Genomic DNA, 27761 nt, shown 5'->3' with positions numbered 1-27761 from the left:
CCGATTTGATTTGACCCACCAGATGTTTCACTATCTTTTTCCCCCTCCGAAGTCAATGTTGGGTTTATCTTCAGCCATCTGCCAGGAAGTGGAATGGTTTAGATGGCTGGGGAGGCTGGGAAAGGATGTTTGAAATGGGTCAAGGAAGAAAAAACAAATACCAGAAAAAAAAAAAGAAAAAACAGGAGAGGAGATTGACTAATCCAGGGGTAGGCAACCTTGGCTCTTTGATGACCGGTAGACTTCAACTCCCAGAATTCCTGAGCCAGCATGGCTCAGTTTGGAAACCTCTCCCTTTCCCCTCAGCATGGCTGGCTCAGGAATTCTGGGAGTTGAAGTCCACAAATCATACAAGAGCCAAGGTTGCCTACCCCTGGACTAGACCATGGGACCCCAAGCCCCGGGCCGTGGATCAGTACCAGGCCACGGCATGCCAGCAACCGGTCTGCACAAACAAGCAAAGCCCCATCCGTGAGATGCAGGCAGCACACAAAACCACGCACCCTCCGGTCCGTGGGAAAAAACCTCTCTCCACGGAACTGGTCCCTGCTGCTCAAAAGGTTGGGGACCTCTGTAGTGACTTGACAGATAAAACAGCAAATTGCTACAGCTTTTGGTTCACTCCTCGGGTGTCTTCGGTAGAAAAATCACACACCAAAACACAAAGGTTGGGTCAGTGATCTTGCCGGTGGAGCTGAATCACAGACAACTTCTTTAGCCCAAGATCCCAAAGTTGCTAGACCCTGCAAAGGGAAAATTGATGTCTTCTCCCTGCTTAGCATCAAACGCCGATGGACCATGGGAGAAATGAACCCATCCATCATCAATGCAATGCAACCACAGTCCATAAAATCTCCAACTAGCCATTGAGATGTTGGGGTACATTTGCATGGAGAGTCCAGTCTGCTCCTGAAATTCGCTGCTTCTAGAGAAGATAATTCCAGAGGAATTCAACAAAAAGCACCAAGGAAAACTTGAGGAAGACCAACTGAATCTCATGTAGCCTGCTGTGGACTCTTTATCAAGCTTGGTGGGGTGGAGTGGCTTGTGACACTGAATTCAGAAAGTTTGCATCTGTTACTCTACCCAGGGTAGGTACCGTACACGGAGCTAAATGGTTATGATTTGTCTCTCTGTTCCAGCTGTAGGTAGAGCTGTTTGGGGCAGAAACTCAATCGTGGCTTCCCAGTTTTTCTGCCCGACCAGCCAGTTGAAAGATTTCTGCACAAAACATCTGTCTGTGTGGGCTCCTTGGTGCTCTCTGGGCTTGGCTGCTTTCTTGCAGACATTTCATGACTCAACTAGGTAACATCATCAGTGCTAGAAGGGAGTGGGGTTAATCTGATAGCACTGATGATGTTCTCTGATCGGGTCATGCAATGTCTGTAAGAAAACAGCCAAGCTCAGACAGCACCAAGGACATCACAGTCCTCCTTCATTTTGAAAACATGACTCCATTCTAGCACTGATGACGTTACCTAGTTTGGTCACGAAACGTCTGCAAGATAACAATCAAGGTCAGAGAGGACCAAGAGCCCCGTAGTCTTCCTCCTCTTCTCCACAAACCTCACTCCCTTCTATCACTGATGATGTTACCTAGCCAAGGAGTGTTGTTGTTGTTAGTTGAGAAGTCGTGTCCAACCCATCGCGACCCCATGGACAACGTTCCTCCAGGCCTTCCTGTCCTTTACCATCTTCTGGAGTTCATTTAATCTCACGCCTACTGCTTCAGTGACTCCATCCAGCCATCTCATTCTCTGTCGTCCCCTTCTTCTCTTGCCTCCATCTTTCCCAGCGTTAGGCTCTTCTCCAGTCAGTCCTTCCTTCTCGTTAGGTGGCCAAAGTACTTGAGTTTCAACTTCAGGATCTGGCCTTCCTTCTAAAGAGCAGTCGGGGTTGATCTCCTCTAGGACTGACCGGTTTGATGGCCTTGCAGTCCAGGGGACTCACAGGAGTCTTCTCCAGCACCAGAGTTCAAAGGCCTCCATTCTTTGACGCTCAGCCTTTCTTATGGTCCAACTTTCACAGCCATACATTGCCACTGGGAAAAACCATGGCCTTGACTATTTGCACTTTTGTTGGCAGGGTGATGTCTCTGCTTTTTAGTATGCTGTCTAGATTTGCCATAGCTTTCCTCCCCAGGAGCCAAGGATTACCTGTATTAATAAGACTGCTTCCAAGATTCTCGCATACGCAAGAAATGTATACAATTAGATTATACACTCTAATGAATGCTTACATTGCATTTGTATCAGTAATTCTTTTTTTCCCCCCTAGAGACACTGAAGAGGGTTGAGTTGGAATAACGTTAACCAATAACCAGAGAGTGGTTCTAGAAACCGTTTTTTTTTTTATAAAGTCTACCTATGTTAAGAATTCAATATTGGTGTACATTTATATTAACAGAATATTTACATGTTGCTTTCTTCTGTTGCTGTTTTTAAAACAAGAAGTCAAAAAAAAAATTCTAATTTTTCTCCATAATATAAGGCAAAAAACAAAACAGTTTTTGTACATTATTATTAATTATTATTATTATTAATTATTTTTTTAATATATATATATATCTGTAACTTCAATTTCAAAGTACCAGAGAAACCGTGGCCTTAATTCAGGAACCTCACAGTGGACTGTATGAAATTACAGTTATCTCCATAAATAATACTTTTAAGAAACCCTGGATGGTTTTTTTTGTTTTTTTTTACTTAAGGATCTGAGGCCACAAAATTTAAACTAGAAACAAAACTTTTTTTTCTTTTCTTTGTGTGTGTGTGTGTGTGTGTGTGAACAAAAAGCACAATTTTTTTTTAAAAAAAACAATACATTCATTAAAAATGTTCCTGGCATTTGGGGCAATATATATATGTATATATATATATGTATGTGTGTGTATATATATATATATATATATATATATATATATATATATGTATATATATATACATACACACACACACACACACATATATATATATATGTATACATACACACAAAAACCTGATAATAGTTTAACTCAGCACAGAAGCAAAGAGGGAGAAAAAAATAAAACCAGGAAACAAGAAAAAAAAATCAAGACCTATATATTAAAATTTCCATGTTTTTTTCCAGCAACCGTGCAGTCAGAAGATTTTTAACCTCGGACGCCCCCTTCCACGCCTCCCCCAGTCCCCTCCCCTCCATCGCTTTTGCAACTGTGCTTCATTTCTACAAATTTTTACAGTTGTAAAAAAAAGTTTACAGCAGTGCATTTTAAAAACAAAACAAAACAAAATATGGGTGGGTGGGTGCTTCCCCCCGTCCTCCTGTATTTCACAGGTGAGTTTGGAAAAAAAAATTCATCCTGCAGGTAGGTGGGGGGGCCAGGAATTATCGTGCTTCGACTTCTTTGGGATTTTTAGAAGGGGAATAATCCCGGGATTCCGGGTTCGTGAGTGGCGTAGTCCGACGGGGGGAGGAGGGTCTCGTACTACTAGCTGGGACCAATGGGGGCGGGGCGCTGAGCGCGGCGGTGGGCGGGTTCCTGTTCAAAATCCCGTTGTGCATGGCGGCCGAAGGGCTGAGTCTGGGGTAATGCATGCTGCTGAGGTGAGACATGAAGGAAGGCATGTGGGCCAGGTGGCTTTCGATGGGGGACGTGTGCAAGTGGTGCATTCTGGCACGCTCGAGTTCTTCCCGTAAGTGCAACCTCTCCCTCTCTTCCGCTTGCCGGAGCCGCTCCTGTTCCCGGCGGGCTTCCAGAAGGTTCTCGTGGTTGTAGTCGTGAGGCTCGCGGTCTCGGTAGGAGCGCTCGTGATCGTAAAATCCCGAAGTGGTGGGAAACCTATGGATGGGATCTGCTCGGAGCTGGAAGTCCATCCGGCGGTGGAGGTCTAAGCTCCGGTAGGCGTCGCGCAAGGGGTCCCTCATGGGGTCCCAGGAGAACCCTGGGTGGGGTAGCCTCTCCCGTCCCGTGAGCGAGTTCATGCTCATGAGCGGGGTCATCATCCGGCTACGTTCCAGAACGTTCATGGTGTTCATCTGATGGACGCTGCCCATGGAGATGGGCATGGTGGTGGCCATGGTGTGGGGCAGGGGTAACCCGTGCAAAGAAGGGGGTGGTGGGTGCTCGGTGCCTCTCGGATGCTGTGAAGATTCTGAACTCACAACCAAGACGTCACCTTCCTCTTTACGCTCTTCTTTGACTTTGATGTCGTTCTTGATCTTCTGGAGGTCCGTCAGAAGCTCTGGCTTTCTCTCCACGTCCTTGTTCATCAGGTTGCTGAGTTTCAAGCTTTCGCTCAAGGCAGGTTTGCTGTATGGAGAGACCGACTGGATTACCGGCTTGGTGTTGTCCTCCAGGGATCTCTTTTCATGGCTTGGAGGTTCCTTCACAGGGGAGCGGCTTTCTTTGATCTTCTGGTCTGCCACCGGAGGAGGATCTCTGAGCCGGTCAGGAATCTCTCTCTCCAGATCTTTCGATCTGTCTCGGTCGAGGAGGGCAACTTGCCGGATAGAATCGCTTGCAGCCTGGCTGTTGCTACGGATGAGGTTACTGATCTGGTGAGTCACGGGTGCGGAAGCGGGCGAGGAACGGTTCGAGTGCCTACTTTTATCCAGAAGATCCCTGGAGGGAGAGAGATTTGAATCTATTAGGGTCACATGTAACCATTTCACATTATAATTCAACAGCATGGATAAAACTGGTTTACCAATTACATACATATATTAAGTATGTATATGCCGTGTGTGACCCAAAAAATTTCACCTTAGGTGACATCTTATTATTATTAACACTAATGTGGTGGATGGATTCACACCCCAGGCTAAGTTGCTTTAGTAGCGAGATGGACAGCATGAAAAAAAAGAGAGGAAGGAAGGAAGGGAGGGAGGGAGGGAGGGAAGGGAGAGAGGAGGAGAAAAGAGGAGAAGAGGAAGCTGGAGAGAAAAGGGAGAAAGGAAGAAGAGAGGAGAGGAGAGAAGAGAAAGAAGATGGAGAGAGTGGAAGAAACGGAGGGAAGGAAGAAGAGAGAAGAGAAGGAAGAAAGGTAGACAGAGAAGGAGGGAGAGGAGAGATGAGGAGAAAAGAGAAGAGGAAGGTGGAGAGAGAAAAGGGAGAAAGGAAGAAGAGAGGAAAGGAGATAAGAGAAGGAAGATGGAGAGATTAGAAGAAAGGGAGGGAGGAAGAGAGAAGAGAAGGAAGGTAGACAGAGAAGTAGGGAGGGAGGGGAGAGAGGAGGAGAAAAGAGGAGAAGAGGAAGCTGGAGAGAAAAGGGAGAAAGGAAGAAGAGAGGAGAGGAGAGGAGAGAAGAGAAGGAAGATGGAGAGATTAGAAGAAAGGGAGGGAGGGAAGAAGAGAGAGAAGAGAAGGAAGGTAGACAGAGAAGTAGGGAGGGAGGGGAGAGAGAAAAGAGGAGAAGAGGAAGGTGGAGAGAAAAGGGAGAAAGGAAGAAGAGAGGAGAGGAGAATAGAAGAGATGGAAGATGGAGAGATTAGAAGGGAGGGAGGAAGAGAGAGAAGAAAAGGAAGGAAGGTAGACAGAGAAGGAGGGAGGGAGGGAGGGAGGGAAGAAGTAAGTAGGTACAGGGTGAGTTCCCACAACACACTAGACCCCCAAACCAGGTACACCAGTCCAGTTTTGCAAACGTCCTGAAAGCACCATGGCTTTTCAGCAAGGCATCCCCCTCTCTCTCTTACCTCTCCTTCTCTCTCTCTTCTTTACTTGAGGAAAGATCCCTCTTTTCAATGTCTCGGTCCCTGTCATGATTCGTCACGGAGGAACTGCGCTCGGAGTCGCCTGGCTTGGGCCACTGAGGCGGTGTGGGAAAAGAGGGTGGCGTCCGGTGCAGCCGGTTCCAGGGCTCGTGGGGGCTGCTGAAGCCCTGGACTGCCGGTCCATCTTTGTGAGCAAAGAGGCTGCTGTGACCTGGGAAACGGAGACAGATTGCGTTAGCTCCTGGATGCCCCCCCGGTTGCACATGAAAGGACATTTAGTCCGATACTGGCTTTTGCAAAGAAAAAAAAAAAGGCCAATTATTTTAAAGCACCTTTATCTTTTTTAGGTCTGGAAAAAAGAGAAAGGGAGGGGCAGAAACACGACCCCAGGAAACAGCAATGGTGAATCAGCTCGGTGGACTGAAAAGGAGCCATTGAAAGTTACGGCAGGCAAAGAAAACCCTTGAAATCTGAATAACTGTTTGGAGGTAATGAGGCCATTTGGTCTAAAAAATTCCAGGTGAATCTCAAAATCACGCTGCGCCCCGCTGTGACATCTGGAGCTAAACTGGGCCTATTGTGACTCCTCCCAATGCTTATTGTGAGAATGCCACTCATTACACAGGATCAGCTGCCTAGCAGATAAAGCGGTGATTGAGATCTTTGATTGAGCTATGAATAGGCTGAGCCGAAGTAGAATAATTCAGATCTCCAACGCGCGTCTCTCTCTCCTGGTTCAATCAGCAACGCAGAATTCTGTGGAGTCCTTGGTGCTCTCTGAGCTTGCTTCTGTTCTTGCAGACGTTTCATGACCCAATTAGGTAATATCATCAGTGCTAGAAGGGGGTGGGGTTTGCTCTCTGTTCCATTCCCTTCTAGCATTGAGAATGTTACCTAATTGGGTCATGAAACCTCTGCAAGAAGACCACCAAGCTCAGAGAGCATCAAGGACCCTACGGTTGAACCCTGAGCTACAAAGACACTCTTTTATCGGTACTCATAATTCTGCTGGCCACCGAGCCTGGCGTTGCCCTAGTTTGTGGTGAAAATGCCGTTCCCAAATCCCTAACAGGAACAGGGTACTGAACTGGTCAATGAACAATTTGGGGAGTTCCTGTCTCACTGCACCTCAAGATGTTGAGGAAGGTGATGTAGCTTCCTTGAAGGAGAACATTATCGACTTGATGTCTTTTGCATTCGTGACAGGACCTCCAAGAATGGACAGATGATGGGCTTTGTGGCATGTGCTCTTTTTTTTTTTCCCTGGGTCTACAGAATAAACTAGATGCTTTTGCAAATTAAGACAGTGTTCCGGTCTCAACAAAAATTGCAACGTGTGCTCCGGTGTCTCTTTGGTTACACTAACTTTCCTTCCAAAAAAGTTCACCACTTCCAAGTGACTTCTTTTTCTAGTGTTATGAGCCTCAACCCAGCTGGCCTTCTCTCCAGAAAGCTGGGCCTAGTTAAGGAAACCCTTGTAACATCTCATGAGGCTAATGACCTCCAGGCTATTTTTGGAAGACATAAGAACACTGGAACAGCCCCCTACTTGTGCCCGAGTGGAATTCAAGAGTGCCAGTCTATGTTTAGCTTTTCTTTTCTGGATACAACAATCAGGACATGCAGTTATTTCCCAAGGACCACGTGAACCACTCAGGAATACGAAGGATGGCTGGGACACCTTTCCATCAGCCAGGACCGCGTGGTCTGAAGGAAAAAACCAGAACGTTCCAGTGTTTCCTGGCGTGTTCTGTCTTCCCCCATCGTACATTTTGCGCATGCTTGCATACGTTATGCTGGAAAAGGTGAGAGAGTAAAGCTCAAGCTTTTCTACGTTCACATGTCTATCATGGGATCACTAGATCCTGGCTGCAGACCTCTGCTGGGCAATGAGATGTCCTTCAGATATCAGCCCCCTTCCTAATCAATCTCACTCCAACGGGTCTTCTTTTTCAGAAAGCTCAATCCAATGAAGGAACAGGTCTCGGCAGCTCAGCGTGCTCAACAGCAAGGACAGTCCAAAATATCGGGGTGATCATCCAGGTTCCCCCCCAACCTCCAAAATGGAATCGAGAGAGACTATTGCCTTGACCGAAACTACAGAATTGATCCAATCTAATATGCCTGCAATTCTATGATTGCTTGAAAATAGTTATAACATGCAGGTTCTTTGCTTGTACTTCAGACACACACACACATACAGAGAGAGAGAGAGAGGTGTTGGATTAGAAGACCTCCAAGGTTGTTATCTGTCTGTCTGTCTGTCTGTCTATCTATCCCAATCATCCATTAGCTATCATACATATTTCTCTCTCTGCTATCTATCTATCTATCTATCTATCTATCTATCTATCTATCTATCTATCTATCTATCTATCTATCTATCTATCTATCTATCTATCTATCTTTTTTCATTCATTCATTCACTCACTCATTCATTCATTCATTCAATTTGTATAGTTGCGTATCTCAAACCAATGAGTCCAGGTAGCGATCAATAATAAAAACAGTGAGAACATGACACACAAAGAAATTAAATACAAACAGCAGCCAAGAAATATTACAATCTATTGGTATCATTGTCACCAGGTAACGGGAACATTCATGCATTCGGGACTCCAGGCCTGGGCACATAAACAGGTCTTCAAAAACCTTCCAAAAGGCCAAACAGGGTTGGGGCCATCCTAATCTCAAGAGGAAGGATGTTCCAGAGCGCAGTCTAGGTCTCAGAAGAGACACACTTCTGGTGCCCACCAGCCAACCTTCCTTGGCTCAGGGGAATGGAGTATGTCCATCCTACTGGACCAGACTGGACAGGTAGAAGTGACTGGAAGCAGACAGTCCCTAAGGTTGACCCTGTCCCAAGGCAATGTCTTATGTCCTCTTACTTCAATAGTGATGCCATTCAATGGGTGCTATGGGCATCTGCCTAATGTGTCTACGGAGAGTCTCAATCTTCCAGGCCATGGTTGTCCCAAAGGTGTTTTTTCAAGAGGCAACTAGACTTTTTTGGCTTCTCCGGTTCTTGGATGAGAACTTATTCAGTTCATGAACTGAAGAAGCTTCTGGGATGAGAAGCGAAACGTCTTCCAAGAAAAATCAAGAAAGTCCAGTTGCCTCTTGAAAAAACACCTTTGGGATTTTCCTGATATCTTCTCAAAGCTTTTCTTGCCAAACGGTAGATCCTGAAGAACCCACTGAAGCTACTTCCTCAAACCTTGGACTCGAGACACCCCGCCCCCAAAGGATGGTTAATGGGGAGGTTCATGGTTAATTTGCTGGGCTCCCCCTTTTCTATGGAAGGTGAGCTGAAGTCACCACTCCTGGTGGATCTGGGACATCAATTACGGAAAGTCCCCTACGAAAACTCGGCATATTTGTAGCCTCGGTCCTTTCTTTGGGGGATGTTCTGAGAAGCTTGCCTTGCTTCAAACAAATGGCCACCGGCTGCTTTTGACAGGAACATGGGTCTTCTCTGGGAAAGAGGCTAGTCTGCAGGACCCCATCCGTACTTACTCAAAGTATGACTGCCTAATCCGCCAAAGGCATTGCTGCTTAAGTTTCCAAGGCCGCTGAAGGTGCTTGACCTGCTAAACGGATCTGGAAAGGCAAACAGGGTTTTAGCCGGCATTTAGCCAAGAATGCTGGAAGACTAAATCTACCCCCTTTTCCTACCCGCCCCCTTGTTTATTTCTTTGTTTATTTCATGGTTTGAATCCAAGTGGGATTAGGCCGGGCTTTCAGCTAATCCTTCTCCCCGCGGGCCCTTTGCGCAGGACATTCTCAACGGGTTGAAAACGGAGAGCGGATCGGAGGACTTGCTAACAGGTGCTGGAGTTAAGCCTGCCAGGAGAAGAGCAAATGTTTGAGGCCGGGATGACTAAAGGCAGCTCCTGAACTGAAATCTGAGCAGCTCAGATTTGCAAGAGCAAAACAAGAAGCTGGAAACTGGTTGCTGGTGGGACGTGTTATGGAGGACCCACCAGGAGGAGCACAATTGGGACATTTCAGATGCGCGTCGCCCTCAACCTACAGTCACAACTGTAGCTCAAAATTTCTCCTGCCAAGCGAGACAGTTGCTAAGTGACTTTTGCCCCATTTTACGACCTTTCTCGACGCAGCTGCGAAGCAAATCACTGCGGCTGCGAAGCCGGTAAAGTGGCTGGTTTGAAAGTGAATCTGGTTTCTCCATTAAGGTTTGCTGGTCAGAAGGTTGCAAAAAGGGGGGGGGGGGAGAAATACGTGACCCCAAGATACTGCAACCGTCGTAAATATGAGTCAGTCGCCAAGGGTCTGAATTTTGATCACGTGACCACGGGGATGCTGCAACGGTTGCAGGTGTGAAACACCTGTAGCTTTGAACGGTCACTAAATGATTCCTTCTCTCTCCCCCTGGCCCCCTTCTTGGTTGTCTTGGTTAAATTACATATTGTGGGTCCCAGGAGCAAGAACTGAACCGAATCTAGAAATGACATTTGCGGGTGGCAAAGGACAGCGGCATCACCTTGAAACCACATTCTTGAATTAAAATCGGATCCTTGTAGCGCCTACCTTGTCTCTATCACTTTTAAGTTTGATCTGCATTTGGAGGCTCAGAATCTACTAAAAACCCTTTGATCCCAAAGAGCAAAATTCGACTGGTTTCGGCAGCACAAACAAGACCCGCACAGGTGTGCGATGGGGAGTCACGGCTGAAGCTCCAATTCTTGCTCATGAGCGTAGCCTCGCTTGACCGGCTCCAAATAACAAATTGGCACTTGTGAAAATGAAGACCCGGTTCTCTCCGGGAATAGACCGATTAATAATTTAATTAGGCCAGAAGGATGACTCTCCTAAGCTTCATTTAAAGCCAATCCAGATGGTTAGGGCCGGGGTTGCGCGCCTGATGAAAGTCTGTGAATTATGTCACAGAGACTCTGATCTACTTCTGGCTAAATGGCCAGCTGGAAGTTGCAACGGACACTTCCTTTTTTTTTTACAAGCTGCATCAACAACTTGCCTTAAATGTGTCTGGATTGTGGATTAATTATTTTGTCCTCCCCCTGGCCTAACAAAGGTAGTTGAAGGTTTACCATTTGCCCTAAATTGCCCACCCAAAAAAGCCAAACACAGTTTAAAGCAGAAGGTGTGACCTACAAATGGGAGGGGGTGACCTGGTTGAAAGTTGGGACATCGCCTCTTCAAATCTGGGTCTCCCACTTGGGAGATACTCAAAACGTTGCTTCAGAAACACGATCAGGATTTTCAGATACTGCTTTTTCCAATGGCAAATAAATCCGTTTCATTTAGAAGGAAGGTGTTTTTTTTCCCCCACCCACCCCCAGCTTAAGAGGGTAATTTTCTTCGGATCCTGTTCTATTCTAAAATCTGATCTATAAAGGTATTTTCCACGCCAGGAATGTTACGTAGCAATTGCTCTTCTGGTACATAAAATTATCAACGCCTTCTACACACCAGTCTTCCTTTCCTTTCCTAGGTCCTGATTGCAATAGCAATAGCACTTAGATTTATATTCCGCTTTACAGCCCTTTCTAAGAGGTTTACAGAGTCACCCTTTTGCCCCCCAACAATCTGGGCCCTCACTTTACCGACCTCACGAGGATGGAAAGGCTGAGTCAACCTTGAGCCGGTCAGGATCGAACTGCCAGCAGTCGGCAGAGTTAGCTTGCAAATACTGCATTCTAACCGCTGCGCCACCAGGGCTCTGATGCAGGAGAAGTCAAGGCTTATATCAAAGGACTGGTAAATCAGAAGAATAAGGTTTACTTACACCTACCTGCCAAATGGCTGGTGGGCAGGAAGCTGCTATGATGAGGCGAGGTTCCGAATGGAGTGGAGTTCGGATGAGCAGACCCTGCAACAAGAACAACCACAATCACAAAATAAGCTTGTAGCAGCATCTGAAACACGTCTTTACAGCCTGGTAACTTAGGGAAGGTCCCTCCTGACCTTCTTGCTTGACCCATTATACAGCTGAGGGCTATGTTATCTCTTATCTGACCGTTCCATAGGCGGCCTCTCTTCCCTCCATCTCCCAAGGTCTTTCTCACAAGCATTACAGCCACCTCTTTTACAGCCTGAGAAACTAGGGAGGGTCCCTTCTGAGTGTCTTTCTCCACCCATTGTTCAGCTCTGGGCTACGCTGTCTCTTATCTGGCCAGTCCCTAGGCAGCATCTCCCAAGGTCTTTCTCACATGCCATTACAGCTGTCTCCTTTGCAGGATGAGACACTAGAGAGAGCCCTTCCCAAGCTTCATGCCCCACCCATTATGCAGCGCTGGGCTAGGCTGTCCCTTATCGGATTATTCTATAGGCAGCATTTCTTCCCTCCTTCTCACAAGGTCTTTCTCATATACTATTTCAGCCCCCTCCTATACAGCCTGAGAAACTAGGGAGAGTCTGTTCTGAGTTTCTCTCTCCCATTATGCAGCTGTGGGCTATGCACTCTCTTATCTGACCATTCCCTAGGCAACATCTGTTCAGTGTGTCTCCCAAGGCCTGTCCCACGTATCATTACAGATGTTTGCTTTACAGGATGAGAAACTAGAGAGGTTCCCTCCTGAGTCTTTTGCCCCACCCATTATCCAACTGTGGGCTATGCATTCTCTTATCTGAACGTTCCCTTGGCAGCTTCCCTTCACCCTGTCTCCCAAGGTCATTCTCACATGCCATTACCAGAGTGAATCATAACAAAGCATTTCCCCTGTCCAAGGACCCTTATCTGCCATTATTTCACCCCTCCCTCCATCTTGAAAACCCTTGCTGAGATTCTGAAGGTATTTTGAGAAGGTTGGAGAAAGGGCCAGGCTGCCCTTGGGGCTTGCTCTCGTGTGGTCTCTTCGCCATCAGAGAGGATCTGAAAGTGACCGTGAGAACTGGTTCTGAACAACTCAAAAAAGAAACCGTGGTCTCTCTTTCTCTCTCATTTCTCTCTCTCTCTCTCGTTTTTCTTTCTCTCGTTTTTCTTTCTCTCATGTTTCTCTCTCTCATGTTTCTCTCCCTTGTTTCTCTCTCTCTCTCCCTCCCTCTCCCTCTCTGTATGTATGTGTGTGTTGGAAGCAGCCCTGGAGAATGACACCCATTGTTATCGATGTACTTTGCCTCTTGCAGGTCTTCCTTGAGACGGATGGAGGCTGTCATCCCATAAAACCTTTAGGATATCAGAATGTGCATAACAAATGGGTGATTTCTTCAACAGAGACATCTTTCCAACTTGATGACCCCGGGCTGATAATCATAAACAGGAGGAAAGAAGAAGAGGCTTCCTCAAGAGTAAAAGCAGGAATGTAGCCGTGGGTTGTCAGGGAGCTATTAAACCCAATGTTTGCTTGCAGCTGTACATCCATCCCAGGGACAAGAGGATCTGGGATAACTTATGTTTTTGGTGGTAACACAACAGCCTGGAGAAGCTGCGTTTCTCACTGACTGTCTTCTCGCTCAACAAGGCCAGGAGGAAGCCTCGGATGCCGGAAATCCAAATCTATGCTTCCCTCCGTTGAGTCACACCATGTTTGTTCCGCCTCTTCTCTGCCTGTAGCCAACCTTATTGAGATTTACCGCCCAGTGCATCTTTGGCTATTCACAGATGGAAAGGAATAATTTATAAGCCACACGGGGCTTCGGATTTTGATTCTGAGAAGGTATTTTGGAGCATCAGGAACACACCTGCCAAGCTCATTAAAGATCCCGTGTTGGTTTCCTCGAAGGAAACAGAGTAGGCACATGTGCATCAATGTCGATTTTCCTCACCTGTGCTGGAGAAAAGGGGTCGGGCAAGATCTTGAGAATAATGGAAACCAGGAAAGACTCCGGGAGCTGGCGGTCTGCTGAAGAGGTCAAGTTTTCCGCCGATTTCGAGCTTGTGGGGATCCAGCTGCATCTGCTGTCAAAAGGAAAGGAAAGGAAGAAGCCTTCAAGATCTATTTCCATTTTCTCGGCTTGGTGATGTACATGTTGGTTACAACCTCTCCCGTGTTTACCCACTGGATTTAAAACCCACTGGCAAAATTGGTACCGACAGTTCTGTAATAGGGAAGCCTGTTCAAAAACCAAATGGAGCCATGCCAGTTTTTCCTTGTGCCTACAAAAGAGTAGATCTGCTCCTCAAACCATAGGTCAAAGGATCACTCTCTAAACTCTTCATACGGGAAGCCAAGTCCCATGAAAATCGGAGGAGAACCTGCAGTGATTCAATACGAAGTAGACTGGACCAATTTTTTTCTCCTCTCCCCTCCCCACCCCTTGCAGTGACTCCACTAGAGCAGTAAATAATGCGGAATGAACCACTGAACAAAAACACAAAGGGATTGTGGTTGATGACAACAGGGAGGAGGGTGTCAAAGTGACTTCCTTGATGGTCGACTTCTCCTATTCAAGCTGTAGTTCTGCAACCACCATCTTCACAAAACATCTGGGCGTTGTCCCACCCATTTACCAAGTGCCTTCTGCAGACAACAAGCAGCCACAAGGTGTTACGGTGTTGACTTCTGTGGTTGGGGCTAAAATTCTGAATTCTGCCATTTACACCGACAGATGTGCTTTCGTTTCTCAAGAGTTTATCCCTCACCGTAGTAAGCCTTCTCTTAACGTCTCCTGATTAGAGATGTCTCAGTTTTGGAGAGGCTACTACCACTAAGTCTCTCTCTGCTTTACTCTGTTATGTTCTCCAAGCTATAACTCTATCACAGAAGACATCCAAGCGTCTTCTAATATTTGAGGGGCAGTCACAAAGAAGAAGGGATGATCTATTCTCCCAGAGAGGTCAACCCCTCTTCTCCTGTCCCAAGGAGAAGGACAAGAAATGACATCATTAAACAGAGATACAACCTAGAATTAAGGAGAAGTCACCTACAAGTGAGAACAATTAATCGGAGGAACAGTTTGCTGCCTGTTCTTCTGGCTGCTCCATCACTGGAGGTTTTCAAGAAGAGACTGGACAGCCATTTGTCCGGAATGGGATAGGGTCTCCTGCTTGAGCAGGGGGTTGGACTAGAAGACCTCCAAGGTCCCTTCCAACTGTGTTATTTTGTATTCTGATCTTCTCTTCTGGGTTGCGTGGTTAAAAGCTTGGATTGGTTTTGCAACTCCGAGGCCCTGCCCCACCAGAGGAGATAGATATTTCAAAGAGAGAAAGGCTTAATTAATCCCACACTTTACAAAGGAAAGCAACAGTGTGAGAAATGGACGTCTTAGCAAATCAGGGGTGGCGGCAATGGGGAACGTCAGCCTCCAAGCCAGAAGAGAAAAGCGCTGGATCCTGACTGAATATACTCGATTACCTTGATCTTCTGTTGGTGATGGTAGATCTGCCAAGCAATCTGCACGTGGACTGCACACCATTTTCCAGGCTTCTGTAACAAAACAAGGACCGGGGTTTAATTTTAAACAGCGGTGGTGTCAACTGCTCGGTCCTTTGTGTGCAACAGGTAGTGCTCGACTTTCAACCAGAATGAGCAACAGTTTCTGTTGCTAAGTGAGACATTTGTTCAGTGAGTTGGCAGTTAACTCGTATTCATGGCAGTGGCAGTGTCCCGGGGTCACGTGATCAAAATTCAAATGCTGGGAAACTGGCATGTACTTACGACAGTTTCAGTATCCCCAGGGGGGTCACGTGATCCCTTTTGCGAACCTTCTGACAAGCAAAGTCAACGGGGGGGGGGGGGGGAGCCAGGTTCACTTAACAACCCTGTTACTCACTTAACAATGGCAGTGATTCACTTAACAACTCTGGCAAGAAAGGTCGTAAATTGGGGAAGTGAATCTGGCTTCCTCATTGACTTTGTTCGTCAGAAGCTTGCGAAAGGGGATTGTCTGATCTCGGGACACGGCAACCGTCATAAATATGAGTTAAATGCCAAGGGTCTGACTTCTGACCACAGGGATGCTGCAACGGTTGTTAAGTGTGAAAATCGGTCGTACGTCACCTTTTTTTCAGTGCGGTTGTGACATCAAATGGTCACTAAACAAACTGTAATTATTTTGATTCGATTTCAAGGCTGCCCTAATGGGTTCAAGGAGTCCTCCACTTACAATGATTCTTTTAGTGAAATTGACAATGGTTAGCTAGACACGGTGCCTGCTGCAATCTATAATCTCACCCATTGTCAGATCTTCGGCTTGGTGCCTCGCTGGCGCCCTGCCATCAACACGGGGAACAAATGGGCAATAAAGCTGTATACATTTATTCATAGGAAATTGGGGCGGGACTGATGGTTGAGGAAGAACAGTTTGAGGTGACGGTTGAGGAAGAACTGATCCATGCTGGCGTCTTCAAGGCCGCGTCCCCTGAGAACGGGATTTCACCAGCCCAAACACCTTAGCACTTCCCAAAATTTCTTGACGTTGCCAGATTGGCCACATAGACTATGGGGAGAGGGCTGGGAGGGGACGAAGGGTTTAGGACCAAGGAGTCAGATTCGGCCCGACTCCACTGCATTTAGCCTCTCTTAGTAAAAGTGCCTTTTCACTTCAATCAAATGGTTGAAGTTTTGATTTCCTAGGCCAGGGATAGGCAATCTTGGCTCTTTTATGACTCGTGGACTTCAACTCCCAGAATTCCTGAGCCAGCCATGCTGAGGGGAAAGGGAGAGGTTTCCAAGCTGAGCCATGCTGGCTCAGGAATTCTGGGAGTTGAAGTCCACGAGTCACGAGGGAGCCATAGTTCCCCCATGCTGGCTCAGGAATTCTGGGAGTTGAAGTCCACGAGTCATGAGGGGGCCATAGTTCCCCCATGTTGGCTCAGGGATTCTGGGAGTTGAAGTCCACAAGTCATAAAAGAGCCAAGGTGGCCTACCCCTGGACTAGGAGATCAGACTGGGGCGTTCTTTTAAGAGAAGCATTACAAACCATCTTTATCCATGTCATTTTCCCCTCTCAAACTTTAAAAATAAAAAGGAGATTTAAAAACAAACAAACCAAAAACCCTGACAAACCTTACTTACTCGTACAGGAGCCCGATAGGCGTCAGACACCTAAGGAAAACATGAGGGAGAAAAAAAAAACAATCAAAATTTTATGTAACCTGGACTATGAAAGGCAAATGTTAATTCAGGGTGTGGAAAATACCAGGGAACCAGCACAGAAGCAGAAGTGCTGCTTCTTTATTTCAGCGTTAAATTGCCTCAAGACTTAGAAAACAAGAAACTCTTTTAAGCTTCCAGTCTGTTCCTTAACTCAGAAATCAGACCGGCTTTAAAAGGATCTAATTTTCCTCTCTTCTTCTTTTTTCCTCTTCACGGCAGAATTAACATTTCCTAATTTTGATACTTGTGCCTCGAAAAAGAACAATGGGGCCGGCCAACAAAAGAAGTGCAGGAGGTCCTTGACTTACGACCACAAGGGAGCCCAACGTTTCTGTTGCTAAGTGAGACAATGAATTTGTCTCAGTGAATTTTGCCTCATTTTACCATCTTTCTTCTCACAATTGTTGAGTGAATCGCTGCGGTTGTTAAGCTAGCCACATGGTGGTTAAGCAAATATGGTTCCTCCATTGACTTTGCTTCTCAGAAGGTCACATGACCCCGGGACACAGCAACTGTCTTAAGTACATGCCAGTTGCCAAGCGTTTCAATGTTGATCAGGTGACCGTGAGGATGCTGCAACAGCCATTAAGTCTGGAAAAGGTTCATAAGTCACTTTTTTCTCTTTGAATGGTCACTAAATGAGCTGTCGTAAGTCGAGGAAGTCCTCCACTTACGACAGTTCATTTAGTGACCATTGGAAGTTACAGACTGCACTGAAAAAAGTGACTTAGGTCCGTTTTTCACACTTAGGACCTTTGTACCAGCCCCGTGATATTGGGATCAAAATTCAGAAGCTTGGCAAGCGATTCATATTTACGACGGTCGCAGTGCGAACTTCTGACCAGCAAAGTCAATGGGGAGGTCAGATTCATTTAACAACCGTGCTACTAACTTAACACCTGCAGTGATTCACTTAACAAGCTTGGCAGGAAAGGTCTTAAAACGGAGCAAAACTCACTTACAAATGTCTCCCTTAACGACGGAAATTTTGGGCTCGATTGTGGCCGTTAAGTCGAGGACTACCTGCATATGTATATTTTTTTCTGCTGCAAATCAAGGCCAAAATGAGTTCAATAATTATCCTCGGTAGGTTAATGTTTATCCTGCGTCAGCCCCGAAGAGGAGCCGAAAGACGCTCACTGGAACTCGGCACCTACCCCAGGTGTCTTCTGCAGCAGCGTGTGGTGCACTGTGCTAGGCCTGCTGGCCACATCAATGGGATTCGAAGTCTAGAAGGACAAAAATGAAAACGTCGGTGAGTTTTCCTTTCTAGCAACGCTTCGACGCGATGCTAGCAAACAGGAAGGAACTAAGATGATCCAAGGGCTGGAGACTCAAACATACGAAGAACGGCTGCGGGACTTGGGTTTCTAAGAAGAAACAGGGGAGACATGATAGCAGCGTTCCAGTATTTGAGGGGCTGCCACAAGGAAGAGGGGGTCAAATTATCCTCCAAAGCACCAGAAGGAAGGACGAGAAACAATGGTTGGAAATTGAACAAAGAGAGAAGCAAGCTAGAATTAAGGAGAAACTTCCTAACAATGAGGACAATCAACCAGTGGAACAGCTTGCCACCAGAAATCGTGGGCGCGCCACCACTAGAGGTTTTTAAGACATTCACTTGCCTGAGATGGTATAGGTTCTCCTGCTCCAGCAGGGGGCTGGACTAGAAGACCTCCAAGGTCCTTTCCAGCTCTACTTTATTTGATTTAGATGACCCTGAGCAATATTTTGAATTGTGAGCTGCCCAGCATCATTTGCTGACAAATCAATCAATGAGTCGAAATCACGCAAACTGCCTCTCATTTACTTTGGCCATATCACATGGGGGGAACCCACTGGAAAAAGCAATTATCTTTCTGGAAGAGCCAGCGGTAAAAGGAAACAAGGCCAGGCCGTCAAAGAAAAGGGTAGCTGGACACCATCAAAGCTTACACCAGCCAGTGTACAGAACAGCTCAAAGAATTAGTGCAAGATTGGAAGATGGGGAGAGACCCAGCCCACAAAATCGCCAAGAGTCAGACTCAACTGAATGGATAACATTCTCGTCACCAAAGAAATACAGGTAGTTCTCCACTTCAGAACAGTTCATTTAGTGACCGTTCAGAGTTACAACGGCCCTGAAAAAAGTGCCCGTGGCTGTAAGGATGACCTGTATGTTCAGATGGGTTGAAATGGTGCCAATTCTATTCTCCTTTTTAAAAAGGACTTTTGCTTTCTTGGAAATATAGGTGTGCAGCAGGTGCATCCAGGTGAATTTCTTTTAATTCATTCATTTATGTTCGTCCCTTTTAATTGCCATTCTTGCTGACTTCATGGGGATGTTGTCTTGGCAGCCATGCAGAACGGGTTTATCCTTTCCTTCATCTGGGATTTCCCCCCACCCCTTATGACATCTCAGTCTGGCCTGCAGCCCTCGTGCCTACTGAAAGATGGTTTAAATCAGGTTTGATTTGCTGAGATCAACCCAGGGCAGCTAAATGCAGCCGGCTCCAGACACGTTAATTCCTTCCAGAAAGAGTTAAATGGACAGAGAAGGATTCTCAGTTCTCCTCTGCTTCCTTGTGTAATTAAAAATAAAAACGTAGTCCATCCCACTTCTGTGTTTGAATTTATTCTATTTAAACATGGGTGTTTTAAGAGCTTGCAGCCAAACAAATAATTGGGGGAGAAACTCTCGCGAGTGGTTCAGAAATGGTCAAATGCTGTAGTTAAGATGACTCACAAAGCTGTGTTCTGGGAGTGGGCCGCCCCCACCAAAGTTGGCCGCTTTCGGAAGGAGACCATCAACCTTACTAACTTTTAAGATGGGTGGACTTTGACTCCCAGCATTCCTTGAGGGCGGGAGGATTCTGGGAGCTGAAGTCCATGCTACATTAATGTAGTAGGGCAGACATGTCAAACTCGCAACGTCACATGACGTCGCGCAACGTATCGGAGCTTTTTCCCCATTGCCGGCAATGGGGCGGGCGCGGTTTTCCGGTGACGCATCCGGCCTGCGGGCCAGCAGTTTGACAGCCCTGTAGTAGGGTATAACAACCGAAGCTTGAAAGTTTATTTGAATTTTCCTTTGTCTGTTCTTCTACAAATGGAATCCAAGTGTGATTATTTTAGCTACCTACCTACCTACCTACCTACCTACCTACCTACCTACCTACTTTTCCTTCTTTCTTTTTCTCTTCCTTCCTTCCCTCCCATTGTCATTCCTTCCTTCCTTCCCTCCCATTGTCCTTCCTTCCTTCCTTCTCTCCCATTGTCCTTCCTTCCTTCCTTCCTTCCTTCCTTCCTTCCTTCCTTCCTTCCTTCCTTCCTTCCTTCCTTCCTCCCTCCATCAAGGCTACCTCAACAACCTTCCTCTTCCTATGTGGCATTGCCTTGTTGAATGATTGCAACGGTCAACCCAAGTCCTTCCAGTTTTGCCTCTGGAGTCAGTAATCCCTGGAATCCAGTGCCAGCTTTTTTTTTTTTTTAATGGAACGAGGACTCGGGAGTCAGCCACTCCCTCTTCCTTGCCCTGACCCAGCACCTGTTTCCCTCCAAGACGAGAACAGTTAAGTTTCCCTAGATGTTACAGCTGCAAGACAAACCAAAACACTGCCTGTGTTTTCAAAGAGGAAGCCTTCTGGAGTGGCCCCGTCACAGGTCAGCCACGAGGGATCAAGGATGGCGTTTAAAAATTGGCAAGCTGGGGAAGAAGGACTGGATGAAGTCCCCCAAGCTGTGGGAGGGGTAGACCTTCCGCCTCCATCGCCCAAGCGAAGAACGCCTGATCAGGCCTCTTCTCCATATTTGACGGAGAGGGAGGCAAAAAATAACAGCTGCGATGCATTTTAAGGTCACGTTACATTAAGCGTGTGAATGATAACTGTGCCCCCCCTTCTGTTTCCCCCCCTTCCTCCCCCAAGACAGATGGGAAAGCTTCCTTGGGCAAAGCAAATTGAATCCTTTTGACCTTTCTTGAGTTCTTAGCTCATGAGAAACAGCCTTTGGGAAAGCAACTCAGAGGTCTGCAGTCAGGCTGGGATCACGAGGCAAGGATTTGAGAGATGGGGGCCTTGGGGACGGGACACCAAAGGCAGGAAAATAAAAACAAACTCTTTGTTTCCGAGGGCAAGGGGAGAGAGAATTCATTACACCCTCGCCTCCCCCCCCCACTCCATCAGCAGCCGCAGCGCCCCCTCTTCCCCGGACATGTCTGTCAGGATGATCTAGAGCTTAAGTCATGGTCCGCCGGGGGGGGAGGAAAGAGTTTCAGCCTTAAGAAAGGTTAAAATGATTTGTGCAGAGTTTGGTTCTGCTCGGAAGATTTGCGTTCTGTCTCTCTTCCAAGGAGATTAATCAGGATCTCTCTCTCTCCTCTCTCTCGCAGCAAGTTAAAGATAATTTAGGTGCGGCCTTTTTCTCCCACTTCTGCCAAATATAGCAAAAAAGAAAAAAACCTCCGTGAAGGAGGATGGGAATTCTCCGGGCAGAAGATTCATGGGTAGTTACAAACCCGTGATGTATCTTCCACACATGCTGAGCAGAAGGTTTGGGGGGGGGGGGGGAGAAGAGAAGAAGGATCCATGATGGAATTCACACATTTTGGCTTAGAAAAGGTCTGTCTGTGTAGTCACTAGGAACCGAAGCTGAATCCTGTTGGCGTAAAATAATTCCTAATCAACTGGGCTGTTTGGGGCCAAAGCACCCTGGCCGTTCCTTAAGCCCTGATTTATTCACTGGGCTGGGGCTCCACAATAAACCAGGGTGAGCAGATTGTGACATGGCCGTTGTTGTGTGAAACAAGCTGTCTCTCGGCTTGGATTTATGGGCTGGTTGCAATCCTACGGAGCTTCAAAAGGATTTCAGCTGAGTGAGACTTTCTTTGGCTGACACTGGAATGCATCGAAGCTGGTCTTCGGTCCTGTATTATTATTTTTCTTTTATCTCTTCTTTTCTTAAGAAGAAGAGTACTTTTATTCATGCAATTTTTCAACACAATAGAAAATCTGTATCTATCTATCATCTAACTATCTATACCTATCAATCATATCTCTCTCTCTCTCAGCTATCTATATCTATCAACCATCTATATCTATCATCTCTCTCTCTATCTATCAGCTATCTATATCTATCAATCATCTATATCGATCAGCAATCTCTATCTATCTATCTATCTATCTATCTATCTATCTATCTATCTATCTATCTATCTAGTCTATCATCTCTCTCTCTCTCTCTCTCAGCTATCTATATCTATCATCTCTCTCTCTCTCTCTCTCTCTCTCTCTCTCTCTCTCTCTCTCTCTCTCTCTCTCTCTCTCTCTCTCTCATCTATCACCTATCCATCCATCTTGGATCTAAAAAGATCCGAAGCCATTTCTTGGTATATTTTTCTTTCTTGTGCTTTTAGTTTTTTCTATGGTTTATTTGTTGTTCTTTTTTCTTCCTTACTTTATGTTTGTTTTCATTAGCTTTTACTTTTGGTTTAAAAACATTGAGTAAACTTATTAAAGAGAGGGAGAGGGAGGGAGGGAGAGAGAGTGAGTGAGAGAGAGAGAGAGAGAGAAAGAGAGAGAGAGAAGGGTTAATGGGAAACAGGCTGCTGTTAACCGATCAATTTCACAGATGGCCTCATGTTTTTGGTTGGTTTCACTGCAGCCATTACTTTGATGGCTGACTGGAGAACTGCCTTAGGCCCCTTGCCCTGCAAAAACCCTAGACCCATTAAGACTCTGGCCACATGCCTTTGGAATCTACTTCCAGCATTCTTCTCCTTCTTTCTTCTTCTTCCATCTTTCTTCCTTCTCCTCTTCCTTCCTTCTCCTCCCTTTCCCTCTCTTCCTTCCATCCTCCTTCTCCTTCCTTCTTCTGTCTCTGATCCTCCTCCTCCTCCAGTATGACAAAACCCCCCTCTCTTCCTCCTCACCTTCCTTTTCTCTTCCTCTTCTTCCCCACTATAGCAATTGCCATAGCCCTTAGACTTATATACCGCTTCACAGTGCTTTACAGCCCTCTCCAAGCGGTTTACAGAGTCAGCATATTTGCCCCCAACAATCTGGGTCCTCATTTTACCGACCTCGGAAGGACGGAAGGCTGAGTCAACCTTGAGCCGGTCAGGATCAAACTCCTGGCTATGGGCAGAATTAGCCTGCAATGCTGCATTCTAACCTCTGTGCCACCACGGCTCTTATGAAAAAAAAAACAACCTCTTTTTCTTCTCCTCTTCCTCCTCATTCTCCCTTATTAAAAAAAAAATCAATTCATCCTCTTCTTCTTCTCCCTTTTCCTCCTCCTATAATAGGTTTGTTGGACTCGGGCTTAATATGACAAAGAAATGCACTCTTTTCATTTGGGAATGTGTGCAAACCGGGTCACTATAGCTGGTTAAAAAGAAAAACAAGGATAAAACAAACCCCGTCTCCATGTTATGAACAAAAACACACCCGTCAACAGCCCAGGGCAACCACAGGCTCAGAGACGCCCCTTCTGAAAATAAAGCTGGATTCAGGAAAAAGACAGGTGTGCATTTTTTTTTTTTTTTTACAAACATTTTAGGACATGCCAGTCCAAAACCTGCCCTGATTCGTTTGGAAAAAGAACACAAAAAACATAAATCAAAGCAGTGGGACCAGCAACCCCAGTCAACATTTACCTTGGGTTGAAATGCTCCTTGGAGGGATCCAAAAGGACCTGGGTGGGGGAGCATGGAAGGCATTCCTGGCACATTTGGGGGGTAACTTGGAAAGAACTGGGGGGGGGAAAGAGAGAGAGAATTTGCATTACAGATGGATCGTCAAGGAGGGCGACGTGTCTGGCGCAACTTTTTAATTTTGGGGAAGGGATAAACGAAACCGGCAGCAAAAGGCAAATTTTCAAAGGCATCTTTTTCTCGTATCTCCTAGAGTCCATTTTTCAACGAATTAAAACATAAAGCATTGTCCATAGCAAGATGCCCTCTCCTAAATGTGGGCCAGGCATTAGCATAACTGATGATAAATTTGGGTGCTCCATCGCTGGAGGTTTTCAAGACAAGGCAGGACAACCATTTGTCCAGAATAGACAGGGTTCTCCTGCTTGTGCAGGGGGTTGGACTAGAAGACCTCCAAGGTTCCCTTCCAGCTCTTGTTATTCTGCAGTTCCGTTAAACCAGCTTCTTTCGTGGGGTTGTAAAAAAAAAAGGAATAGAGGAATATCCTTGAGTTAAGCTCTTGGAGATGACACTGTGCAGTTTTATTGGCAGTGCAACTAAAGTATTTTGACACTGCCTTCCTATGTGATGTGTTGTTTTTTTTTTTCACCCTCCAAGGTTAGTCTACAGCCTTGAGCTCCCCTGCAGAGGACGTCTTCAAGGATGATCTGTGGCCAATTCCAGAATCATCCAAGGTGGTCTAAGCGTTGCCATCTACAAAAGCCATCCAAATAAAGTAACAGAAATAAAACAGCGTCAGAGCTGTAATAGTCAGCCCTCTCCAGCCAAATCAGTGTCCTTGAGTTTAACAATAACAATAATAAAAAAAATCACCGAAGATTAGACCAATTACTAGAAAGAAAATATACTTCTGGGGGTGGGAAAGAAAATAGATATTTGAGATGAATGTCTTTCTGAAGGCTTGCAATGATGGCTGTAAAGACGTCTCTATTTACCGAGTTAATTAACCTTAAAATATAGATCATTCTTCAAAAGCACGTCTAAAATCCTTAGGGAAGAAGGGCTCACCACAAAGAACCAGAAACCGCCAAACCTGTTCCCAAATTCTGGTTTTGGTTTTTGTTTTTCAAGCCACGGAAGGCAGAAATAATTAAACGGGACAATTCAAGAGTGGAATTGCATTAAGTTGATTTCGTTTTAACGGAATGTAGATGTTAAGGGGCATTTATGTTGGTGTCCCTTGTTCCTTTCATGGGTTGTGTCTTTTTGTGTGTCACGGCAAGGCCAAGGGGGAATTTGGGCCTGCATTGTGCACGATGGGTTTTTCAAGCTTGCAAAGACTAACGTATTCCTCAAAAGGTAAGTTGTGGAAACCAGCAGCTCCCACAAGTGGGGATATAACACTGAGGTTTGTCACCTCCCCAAAATGTAACTGGACTTTCTTGGAAAATGTTTTGCTTCTCATCCCTTTCAGTTCTAACTGAACGATGGGGAAACGGACCCATGGTGTTCTTCAGTTAGAACTAAAGAAGCTTCTTGGATGAAAAGTTCCATAAAATTTTGCAGTAACTCACGAGAGGGAAACATTGCTTTAAAAAACAAAAAAAAACAACGCAGAGTGGAAAAATCTGGACATCATTTATGAAAAAGTGACATTTCTCCACTTTTTATTTATGAAGAAAGCCTACTAGAGGCTCAAATTTGGCAAACGTTCTGCAATTTTTATACCATTTCCCCACACCCCCCCCTGCATTTGTCTAACACATTGTTCTCATCTTGGTTAACTATCTCTCTGCTTTATATAACACTGCTTTTGGCTCACAGTTCCCTTAATCCCAAATATGTAGGTCTTTGAGTTCCGGTCTGATAGCCATTGAATTGATTATGATCATGAGTTTGCCTTCTGGACTCAGTATGGAAAATCAGATGCCAAGTCACAGGATATTAACCTTTCTTGATTTGCTATTTTTTGGGGGGGATATTCTGGATGAGCCCCAATGTGAAGTCTGGAGTGCTCTAGAGAAAGAGAGATGACTTGGCTGAGCTAAAAGTCTCTGAGTAAAAAAAAACAAAACAACGCATCAGAAATTAGATCCGAAGAAGAACCTAATTTAATCAGAAGCCAAGCAGAATGAATTGGGAACGTCCGAGATAAAAATGAAATAAAATAAAAAAACTGCTTCAGGAATGAAAATAACTGGGTTGTTGGGTTTTTTTTTTTAATAAATTGTTCTTTTCTTCATCGTAAATAAAACCCATGCAGCTGAAGCTTGTTGCATGACAAACAGGCGGGGGGGGGGGGAGGAGAAGCCAAATAGGGAACAAACTATACACATTTTAAGAAGGCTAAGAACGAAAGGCGCTTACGTTGGAATGGCGGAAGTAAGGGTTATCCAGCTTGGGAGCGTACTTGTCGAACTAGAAAAAAACAACAACAGAAAATCAGAGAAGTTGGTTAGTTTCGTATAAACCTGGGAATGCAACTGAAGTATCACCAAACACAGGCTGGTTTGGGACAGTTCATAGACATGGAGGAGGTGAGTTGCTACTACAGGGAGTCCCCGAGTTATGACAATGGCGCCCAAAGTTTATGTTGCTAAGTGAAACATGTGGTGAGTTGTCCCCCCCCCATTTTACCACCTTCCTTGCCAAAGTCCCTGCACTTGTGAAATTTGCAACATGGTTAACCAAATCCGACTTCCTCACTGACTTTGTCAGAAGATCTCAAAGGAGGATCACCTGACCTCAAGACACAGCAACCGTCCTAAATGTGAGTCGGTTGAAAGAGCGTCTGAATTCGGATCCTATGACAGTGGGGATGCTGTAATGGCCGCAAGGGTGCAAAACGGTCGTAAGTAACTTTTTTCGGTGCCCTTGTGACGGTCACTCAATGTGTAAGTTGAGGGCTATCTTGTGTTTCGCTTAGCATTTTAAAGAGGCTCCTTTTAGCAAAGCACACGGCTTCCGTCCTGATGGAGAAAATCAGTGGAGTAGGGTGGTGAAGGCATTGGACTGGGAGGGGGGAGACTCAGGGCTTGTCCTCCCTCCCCAGATTCTAGTCTCCCTCTTCAGTTGGAAGCTTGCTGGGGGACGCTGGGACAGGCACTCAGTCAACAGCCCACAGTACTATAAGATAAGATCACCTTTATTGCCATTTTTTTTTTTTACTGGGGGCACACTGGCCCACATTAAAAATGAAATTCTGTTGCCTATTCAGGCAGTCCTCACAACTGAGACCAAAAAATTTCTGTTGCTAAGCCGGACGGTTGTTAAGTGAGTGGTGCCCCATTTGACCACCTTTCTTTCTTCAACGTGATTCGCCTTGTTAAGCGAACTGTGGCAGTTGTTAACTTATTCACACGGTTGCTAAGTGAATTGGGCTGGCCCATTGACTTTGCTTGGTAGAATAGAATAGAATAGAATAGAATAGAATAGAATAGAATAGGAGCTGGAAGGGACCTTGGAGGTCTTCTAGTCCAGCCCCCTGCTCAACCAGGACAACCTATACCAGGGCTAGGCAACCTTGGCTCTTTTATGACTCGTGGATTTAAACTCCCAGAATTCCTGAGCCAGCATGGCTCAGCTTGGAAACCTCTCCCATCAGCATGGCTGGCTCAGGAATTCTGGGAGTTGAAGTCCACCAGTCATAAAAAAGCCAAGGTTGCCTACCCCTGCCCTATACCATTTCAGATAAGTGACTGTCCAGTCTCTTCTTAAAAACCACCAGTGATGGAGCGCCCACGATTTCTGGTGGCAAGCTGTTCCACTGGTTAATTGTCCTCACTGTCAGGAAGTTTCTCCTTAATACCAGATTGCTTCTCTCTTTGATCAGAAGGTTGCAAAATCAGAGTTTTTGTGCCTGCCAACCCATGGCGGATCTTCACCTCTCTTTATTTTTAATCTGTGAACCAATCTCCCGCCACGCTGCCTTTGACCCAAACACCCTCCGCTCCTATTAGTATTCCGATCACATCCTAAGGACAATTAACCCTCCAGCAGGCAGAGGTCCCACCATGGGAAAAAAAGGGGGGGTCTCCTTAAAATGCCCCCCTCCCCCAGCCAAATTGTCACGCTCCCTTGTGCGTCCTTTCCCCGCCATGCAGGAGAGCAGATTTGCAATTGTGTTAATTACAGTGATTACCGGAGTCATGTACCCTCCAGTGTAAATACCCAGAAATTACTAAAACACATTGCAGCTGGTGATTTTTTTTTTCCTCCGCCCCGCCACCCGTTTTGGATTTAAGAAAACTCGTTGAGTGGAAGGGGAGATCAGACACTGCGTGGAAAGATGGGGCAAAATTCTCTCTCTCTCTCTCTCTCTGTGTATTTTAATGCTCTTCACTGGACATTAGCAGGGCGTGGCTTGTACAGAGGGATAAGGGACTGCTTAAAAATCTCCAGGCTGGGCCATCTTTCAA

General features: G+C 45.9%; 1 protein-coding gene across 8 annotated transcripts in view; it reads right to left on the bottom strand.

Annotated features, from left to right (window-relative positions):
* Positions 1 to 2336: 2336 nt before the first annotated feature.
* Positions 2337 to 27761, bottom strand: part of FBRSL1 (fibrosin like 1) — a 456102-nt gene continuing 430677 nt past the window's right edge. For 4 of the 8 annotated variants that reach the window (XM_039332294.1, XM_039332295.1, XM_039332299.1 and 1 more), the window contains 10 exons: positions 25711 to 25761; positions 23347 to 23442; positions 17870 to 17941; positions 16623 to 16661; positions 14970 to 15041; positions 13441 to 13573; positions 11462 to 11545; positions 9208 to 9291; positions 5674 to 5902; positions 2337 to 4603 (listed from right to left, as the gene is read on the bottom strand). In XM_039332294.1, the coding sequence (XP_039188228.1) occupies positions 3367 to 4603; positions 5674 to 5902; positions 9208 to 9291; positions 11462 to 11545; positions 13441 to 13573; positions 14970 to 15041; positions 16623 to 16661; positions 17870 to 17941; positions 23347 to 23442; positions 25711 to 25761 (2097 nt within the window). In that variant the 3' untranslated portion in view covers positions 2337 to 3366. The remainder of the gene's footprint in view (positions 4604 to 5673; positions 5903 to 9207; positions 9292 to 11461; positions 11546 to 13440; positions 13574 to 14969; positions 15042 to 16622; positions 16662 to 17869; positions 17942 to 23346; positions 23443 to 25710; positions 25762 to 27761) is intronic. The other 4 variants (XM_039332296.1, XM_039332297.1, XM_039332298.1 and 1 more) reach the window with 4 other exon arrangements.

Source organism: Crotalus tigris, unplaced genomic scaffold (genome assembly GCF_016545835.1).
Source record: "Crotalus tigris isolate CLP2741 ecotype Arizona unplaced genomic scaffold, ASM1654583v1 scf7180000024461.2689607, whole genome shotgun sequence".
In the NCBI taxonomy this organism is placed as follows: domain Eukaryota; kingdom Metazoa; phylum Chordata; class Lepidosauria; order Squamata; family Viperidae; genus Crotalus; species Crotalus tigris.
This window is presented reverse-complemented; position numbering and strand designations above follow the sequence as displayed.